Source organism: Anser anser (assembly GCF_964211835.1).
Source record: "Anser anser genome assembly, chromosome: 23".
Classification (NCBI taxonomy): Eukaryota; Metazoa; Chordata; class Aves; order Anseriformes; family Anatidae; genus Anser; species Anser anser.
In genome coordinates this window covers 3,209,556-3,217,778 of record NC_139744.1, presented here as the reverse complement: position 1 = coordinate 3,217,778, position 8,223 = coordinate 3,209,556, and the positions used below count along the sequence as shown (strand labels likewise).

Genomic DNA, 8,223 nt, shown 5'->3' with positions numbered 1-8,223 from the left:
CTGGGGTTCCCCCCCCCGGGACTTTTGTCCTGATTTTCGCTCTTTTATTTCGGTCCCATTTCAGAGGCTCAAGTGGCACAAAGCCACCGAGCCAGGGACCGCGTGGTGCTACAGACACGGGGCTGCCCGAACGGATGCAAGTCTTGCGTTGATTTTTGAATTTCCCTCTATTTTTATTTTTTAATTCCCCCTCATCCTTTTGCTGCCCGGGTCGACTTGTGAATTTTCTAAAGGTGCTATTTAACCCCACACCCCCACGCATCCTGACAGCGAGGCACGGAGGCAAATGCAAGGTCGAGCCAAAAAGCCTTGGAAGGGAAAGGAAAGCACGGGGAAAGCAGCCCTGGCTCCCGGGCTTCGCAGGTGGACTCCATCTCTGCTCTCATCTTCCAGCAGCTCTTTCTCCATCCATCCATCCATCCATCCACACATCCATCCATCCATCCATCCATCATCATCTCCCCCCGCTTCTCTGCCCCCCGCACCCCCCAAGCCTCTCTCCTCCTCTCTTGCCGCACGGAGGGGCCGAACCCACCCCGACTGCCGGCTCATCTCCCGGCGAGGCGGATGCTCCAGGAGTCTGTACCTAGTTTGTATATGTATAATAATTTGAGATGTTTTTAATTATTTTGACTGCTGAAATAAAGCATGTGAAATGATCCGACAAACCTGTGCTGCTCGCGCCCTCGTCTCTCCCGCGCCGCCGGGGATGCTCGGTGATGGGGTTTGGGGACGGGGTTGGGGACGGGAGCCCCTCGCCGTGTCCTCGCCGCTCTCCTCCTGCCACGCTTCTGCGCTCCCGTCCTCATCGCCCGCCCCTGAGCAGCCCCCGCCGCCCCCCCCACTCTTCCTCCTCCTCCTCCCTGCTCAGCCCAACAGGCTGGGAGAGGGGTGGGGGGACAGTGGGAGCCACCCCCAGAGAGCAGGGGGCTGGGATGGGTTTGGGGTGCACCCGTGGCCAAGGGGGCTTTGTGCTGTGCCCCCCCCTTCAGGATGGGAGGAAGGGAGAGGCGAGGGGGAGCGCAGAGAAAGCTGGGGGCTGCTGGCACAAGGTGGGGTCCCACAGCTCAAGGTGCCCCCACCCCACACACCCAGGAGTGCTCAGCAGAGCTGGGGGGGTGGGGGGGGGGGCACAAGGACACAAAGATGCTGTGAGCAGGGATGGGAAATGGGTGCGGGGGCTCTGTGCTCGCTGTGGGGTGCAGGCACACCATGGGGTGCAGGAAACGTGCTGTGGGGTGCAGGCAATGTGCCATGGGGTGCGAGCACACTGTGGGGTGCAGGCAACATGCCATAGGGTGCGGGCACACCATGGGGTGCAGAAAATGTGCCATGGGGTGCAAGCAACATGCTGTGGGTTGAGAGCACACTGTAGGGTGCAGGTAATGTGCCATGGGGTGCAGGAAACGTACTGTAGGGTGCAGGAAACGCACCATGGGATGTGAGCACACTGTAGGGCGCAGGCAACGTGCCGTGGGGTGCAGGAAATGCGCCATGGGGTGCAGGCAAGAGGTGCCCCCATTTGCAACAGGAGCTGGGTGCACGCTCCAGCTTGCAACAGGAGCCGGCCACCCACGAGCTGTGCATGCACGGGGTGCCATGCGCCTCTGGAGGAAGAACTGGGGTGGGGGGGGGGGGGAACACCCCCAGTCCGGGTGCAAGTGAGAGCAGCACGCGCCGCAGCCTGAACACCGCCTTCCTCCCCGCCTTCCCCAGCCCATCAATGGCTCCTCTTGTTCCGCCGTGGGGCCCCCGTGTTTTCCTAACCCCCACCCTGGCGCCTGCCCCGGCCGCCGTGAATGAGGCTCTGTCTTCGGGCAGGGCTGCGGGGCCGGGGCACCCATCAGGGGGGTGGGCAGGGGGGGGGTTAAACCGGCTGGCGGGTGCTGAGCAGGATGCGTGCCGAGCAGGATGCCTGGGGGAGAGCGGTGGAAGAAGCGAGCAGAGAGAGCGGCGAGGGCTCCGGGGTGCTGCAGGTGAGCCGGGGGATGTCGGGGTGCTACGACAAGGCCACGGGGCTGCAGCCACCCAGTGGGGTCCCTGTGCCCCCAAACTGGCTTTCTGTGAGCCCCCCACCCTGCTTGTGGGGTCACTGTGTGCCCTGGGGTGCAAGGCTTTGGGAGGGGGGAGCATGGATGGAGGAGGGTGGGGGGTGGGTGCCCCCTGTGAGCAGATGGGGCAAAGCAGCTGAGGAGGGGGCAGAAGGGAGCAAGGACCCCCAACCCCATGGTCAGCGACCAGGACCCCAGCCCCACAGCACCCAGTGTGTCCCCCCTCCAGCCCCGGGGGGCAGCCAGCACAGAGAACCAGTAAACCTAGTGCAGCAGCACCACTGGGATCTGCTCTGGCTGGGACAGGGCAAAAAGGTCATGACAAAATAGCTCTTTCAGCTAAAACCTCATTAAAATAGCTTTAAAATAGCAATTCTAGATAAAAAGTGGGGGGAGATGACAGTGGGAACAAACCAGGGGGCACCCTCACTATCTTTGGGGCCACCCCCAGCCCTGCAGAGCAGCTGTGCAGCGATGCACAGGGCTGCACCCCACAAATCCCACTGCCCACCCCCCAGACCAGCCAGGTTTGGCTGCTCACATGGGGAAATAAAGCAGAGAAACCACATCTCATTGCTAAGGAACCACTTTACCAGGTAAATGCCACCCCACAGCAGAACAGAGCTCAAAGCAAGCTCATCCTGTGGAGGTGACAGCAACACAGCCACCGGTTACCTGGAAATGGGGAGAAAAGGGGTCATTCCTCCCTAAAAAAAGAAGGGTGCTGGTCCCATGGCCTCTATTTAAGGGTTTTGGCCACTCCCTGAGCCAGCTGTGGCAGATTAGGTTGGATGGGATGCGGGTAGGACCTGCTCTGCCCCCCCAGCACACCTGGAAGGTGACCACCACCCCAAATAATTGCAGATCCCCCCCCAAAATACTCCATGCATAGCCAGGTGATCCCATGCAAAGTCACCCCAAAGCCCTGCACCACCCCTAAAGTGCCACCCCTAAAGCGCCACCCCGGTGCCACCCCGGTGCCCACGCTCACCGCTGCTGCGGGATGAGGGGGGTGCGCGCCCCGTCCCCGCGCCCCGGCATGGGGTTGATGCGCTGCCCCGTGCGGACGTTGAACATGGGCAAGGTGGAGAGCGGCCGCGGGACGTCCCGGCTGCTGGCCATGCTCCTCAGCTCCTCCGTGTCGCCGTGGATGGTGCTGTGGTGCACCAGCTGGATGCTGGGGGGGGGGGAAGGGGAAGGGAAGTGGGGTGCAGAGACGCCCGCGCCCCTTTGGGGAATAGGGTTTTGGGGGGGGGGGTTCTCCTCGCCCGGTGTGAGCCCGGGGGAGGATGGTGAAGTAAAGCGGCTCCTGGTGCTCCAGCCTTTGTCTGTGTGGGGTTATTGGGGGGGGGGGAGGAGTGGGGGCTCCTTTGGGGTGGGGGGACCTTGAGGATCCAGCACCCCCATCAGCTGGCAGCGGCTGCTGCTCCCCGTCACCTCCCCGTCCCTGTCCCCCCACCCTGGTCACGACCTGAGCCCCCCCCGAGCGAACCCACAGCTGGGGCACGGGGACTTACTCAGATGTCTCCAAGTCCCGTTTTTGCCTACAAAATGGAGCAGAAATGGGAAAAAAAGCAGATGGTGAGAAGTGTTGCCACCACCCCCGGGTTGTCCCCAGGCCACGAGAGCTGGGGAAGGGGACACCAAACCGGGGTGCCCATGCCCCGTCTGGGGGGGGACCCCCGTGCTCTCCCCTTGGGTTAGGGGTGTTGGGCTGTGCTCCCCCCTGCCCGACTCACACTCCCTCCCTGCGGCAGCACATGAGGTGGCCCAGGAGCAGGCAGAGCAGCGCGGCCACCGCCAGCGGCACCAGCAGCGTCAGCAGGAAGCCGGGCAGGAGGTCCTGGGCGGGCGACTCGGTGGGGGGCTGGAAATCACCCCCGTCCTCCAGCACCCCGGGACCCCACACCGGCCCCGGCGTCGTGGGGGTGGGCAGGACCTCCAGCTGGAATTTAGGGGGGGGTGGTTAAGGGGCAGGGGTGGGGGGCGTTGCTGGGGTGGTGGGGACACAGGCGTGGGGGTCTCACCAGGGTGAGATTGCACCAGCGGATGGCGAAGTGGGGCGCGAAGGTGTCGTAGCAGGAGGCGAGGGGCTGCTGGCCCAGGCGGCAGAGGAAGCGGCTCTGCGGTGAGGCGGCGGCGGCCAGGCACGGCGAGAAGGCGGTGTGGGAGCCCACCTTCACGTACACCCTGCGATTTGGGGGGGGGGGGGGGCTGCCTGGAGGGGACCTCCAAAACCCCTGCATGGATGCTTGGGGGGAGAAGGGGAGAGCTTCCCAAGTGCAACCCCAGGCCAGGCAGCCGGGTGATAGCCCCCATACCCCTCCTTGCGTCCCTCGATGGGCAGGGGCACGCGGCCACCGCGGTCCAGGGCGGAGGTGACGTTGATGATGCTGAGGTCGCTCTGCTCCCAGATGCCAGCCGCTGCCTGCCCAAAAAGCTCCCGCGCAGGGGCTGGCAGCAGCTCCTCCACGTTCCTGTTCCCCACCAGGAACTCGCCCTGGTACGGCGGCTCCCCCCCTGTGGGACACACACGAGACACCCGTGGGGACCACCCCGTGCGGGGGCTCAGGGGCAGTGCATTTTGGAGGGGGCGCACAGCTCTCACCTGGAGCGGGGACGACGGCGAGGACGAGCCGCTGTGCCACCGTCTCGTAGGTGAGCCGGTTGTACGCCAGCACCTGCAGGAGGAGGAGATGTCCCGGCCTCGAGGATGCCAATTCCAGCCCCGTGGCGCACACCCCAGCACCCCGTGCCGCCCCCTTGCACGGGGCCGTGCACTTTGCACGAGGACGGGCACTTACCTCGATGACGTGCGTGCCCACCTCGGCGGCCGTGGGGCAGCCGTAGAGGAAGCCGGGCTGGTGGGCGCCGCGCTGGGCAAAGCGCAGCCACCGCGGCAGGTCGGGGTGGTCCAGGAGGTGGGCATGGAAGCTGATGGGGGCGGCTGCCGGGCGCCAGGACACACGGACAGGGGGACATGGAACACACACGTGTCATCAGGTGGGACCCCTGCCCCGCAAGCCCTTCCCAACAGAGCGCTCCCCATGAGGAAACTGGGTCCAAGGAGCGTCCTGATCCCCTTCTGGGGCTGAACGACCCCAGATGGAGGTGCCCCCCCCCTCCCCAACCCAGCGGTGCTTGAGGGCAAGAGGTCCCTGAATAGATGTGGGGGAATGGATGGACAGATGGATGGATGGATGCTAGGAGGGAGGGAGATTTGGGTCACGGCTGTCGGGGGCAGGAGTAAGCCACTGCAGCCCATTATCTGGGTTTTCACACAGATAGGGGACAGTCCTACCCCCCCCCCCCCAGCCCAGCCCCCACAGGACCCCCTTGTCCCCACTCCCTTCAGCCTGACCCTCACCATCATCATCATCCTCGGCCTCGTCGAGGAAGGCCTCCTGGAACAGCTCCCGCTCCAGCTCGTGGACGAAGATGGCTCCGGTCTCGAGGGAGACGTGGTGGTCGGGGAGGGTGGCCCGGGTGCCCCCCAGGACCAGGGCTGTGGCCAGGCACGGGGCTGGAGCCGGGGCAGGGGATGTGGCTCCTCCCTGCCTCAGTTTCCCCATTGCCCAGCGCCCCCATGGCACCCACGGTCCCCCCCAGGACACACGTCCCTGTGGTGCCAGGCACTCTGGGGACAGTGGGGCCTGCTGTTTCTGGGGGGTGTTGGGGACAGGGAAGGGGACAGGAATGGGGACAGGGACAGCACTTTCCTCTTGCCCTATACCCCCCCCCACAGAGAACCCCCCCCTTGGTCCCCAGCCCGCCTGGCACCGGGGACAGGAAGGATTTATTTAGCTCTGCCCCCCCATCCCCTCCCATTCCCTCCCCATTCCCTGCCCCATTCTGGGGGTCCCCCCCATGCCCTCCCTGCTGGGGGCTCCCCCAGCCCGGCCGTGTCCCCACGGTGGGTGACGGGGCCGCCACTCGCCTGCCAGCACCCAGACCCGCAGCAGCTCGGGCGCCTCCATCTTCACCGGGAGCGGGGCCAGCGCCTGAGTGACAGCGGCAGCGGGGCTGGCCTGCCCGGGGGGGCCCAGCTGGGGGGCACGGGGACACGGCGGGGACCCTGCCATGGCCACCTCCTGCCAGCCTGGCCTCGTGCCACCGAGCCCCTTTTGCCCCTAGGGAGCAGCGGGGACACCAAGAGGTCCCCCGGGTGGGTGGTGGGACCCCGCTGCGCCCTCTGCTCTGGGTGGGTTCGACCTGGTGCCACCGCTCGTGGGTGTTGGGATGGCAGCTGGGGCACGATGGGACACGATGGGGCACAACGGGACATGATGGGGCACAACGGGACACGATGGGGTACAACGGGACACAACGGGGTACGGGGGGACATGACGGGGCACAGCAGGACACGACGGGGCATGACGGTGCACGGCTGGACACAGCAGGGCACCGGAGGGGACCATGGGGCACAATGGGGCTCAGTGGGACATAAAGGGGCACGGCGGGGCATAGCAGAGCACAAGAGGGCACGGTGGGGCACAGGAGGACACAATGGGACACAACTGGTCATGGCTGGGCACAACAGGGCACGACGGGCACGAAGGGACACAACAGGGCATGATGAGAAACAACAGGACACAATGGGACACAATAGGACACGATGGGACACGATGGGACACAATGGGACATAACAGGACATGAAGGGACACGACAGGACACGATGGGACACGACAGGACACGATGGGACACCATGGGACACGATGTGACATGACAGCACACGACGGGACATGACGGTGCACAACTGGGCACGACAGCACGGTGTGGCACATAGGGGTGTGGGGACATTTGGGGACAGCTGACCCCCCCGCCAGCGTGGCACGTGGCCGGCCAGCACCGGCACCCCGCACACACATGTCCGTGGGGTGCACGCATGTGCACGCGCGTGTGCGTGCACAAGTGGGGTGCAGAACCAAGGTCCCCCAGCCCTTGGCAGGACGCAGCGGGGGGGGTGGGGGGTGCTGGGAGACCACAGGGCTGGTGGGGGGGGGGGGAAGGAGTTGGGGGGGGACAGGCTTCGCAGCGGAAGGGGAAGGGGGGGGCCGTGGGGGCCGTCGCGCCGCGCCGCGTCACGCCACGTCACGTCTCGTCACGCACAAAGGGCCGGCGCGCTGCGTCGGGCGGCAGCGCAGAAGCTGCAGGGTCCTGGCGCCCCCACCTTCACCGGCGTGGGGCCCCCCCCACGGGCCTGTCATTGGGGGGAGGACACAAGTAGGGGTGTCCCTACCCTGTCCCCCCCCCTCCCAGTCCACATTAGGGTGTGGCTCTTTTGGGGCGCTCGTCCCACAGGCACCCCAAAATGATGCCATGCTGTGCGCCCTGGTCCCCCTGGTGCCCATATTTCCGGGAAGAGAGGAGACCCCAAATAACCACCCCCCCAGAATATTCCTCCTCCTGCCCCCCCCCCCCGCAGTGGAGGTGTGGGGCAGATGGGCAGCACCCTGGGGAGGGCACGGGTTTGTGGGGGCAGAAATTAAATGGGGACCCTGTAGGGACACACTGGGACACCCTGGGGAGCTGTGGGTGTGGGGATGTGGGGACCAAAGGGAAGGGAGCAGGGGACGTGTGGACAAAAATGGGGGGGCACAGGGGAGGGAGCAGGGGGACACGGGGACAGCGCCAGGAGGGGTGCAGGAGCAGGATGGGGGGACATGGACATGAAAGTGGGGGGACACGGAGCAAGGAACTGGGGACATGGGAGACGTGGGGGACGTGGGTACAAAACCGGGGGGACATGGGACAGGCTGGGGATAAGGCTACAAAACTGGGGGGATATGGGGACAGGAGGGGGGGATGTGGGGATGGATAAAGGGGACGAGGGGAAAAATGTGGGGGGCACATGGCCAGGACTGAGGGGACACAGGGACCATCCTGGGGACCATGGGGATGGAACTGGGGGGGGCAGAGGGGCAGAAACAGCGTGGCCACGGGGTCGGGGCTGAGGGTCCCCAGGGATGAAATCAGGGGGCCCTGGGGACACATGTGGGGTGGGGACAGACCCGAGGGGGGCCGTGGGGACAGAGCTGGGGTGGGGGAACATTGCACAAGGCCGGGGGGGGGGGGACAATGATGGGGGGACACGGACACGACACATCCCCAGCCACGCAGAGGGGACGCGTGGGGACAGCTGGGGGCTGCAGGGGACCACGGCGGTGCCGCC

At 65.6% G+C, this 8,223-nt stretch overlaps 1 protein-coding gene across 3 annotated transcripts; it reads right to left on the bottom strand.

The window, feature by feature from the left end:
- Positions 1-2,621: 2,621 nt before the first annotated feature.
- SGCA (sarcoglycan alpha) lies at positions 2,622-6,271 on the bottom strand. Of its 3 annotated transcripts, XM_083808898.1 has the most exons (10): positions 5,989-6,271; positions 5,419-5,556; positions 4,856-4,998; positions 4,660-4,732; positions 4,373-4,571; positions 4,079-4,241; positions 3,791-3,996; positions 3,569-3,595; positions 3,043-3,228; positions 2,622-2,726 (listed from the first exon to the last, which is right to left on the bottom strand). In XM_083808898.1, the coding sequence occupies exons 1-10, from the start codon at positions 6,131-6,133 to the stop codon at positions 2,723-2,725; spliced, it is 1,284 nt and encodes a 427-aa protein (XP_083665024.1). In that variant the 5' UTR covers positions 6,134-6,271; the 3' UTR covers positions 2,622-2,722. The 3 variants fall into 3 exon arrangements, with proteins under 3 accessions (XP_083665024.1, XP_083665023.1, XP_083665025.1); XM_083808897.1 differs by having other exon boundaries at positions 4,660-4,998; XM_083808899.1 differs by lacking the exons at positions 3,791-3,996; positions 4,079-4,241 and having other exon boundaries at positions 4,660-4,998.
- Between the last annotated feature and the right edge of the window lie 1,952 nt (positions 6,272-8,223).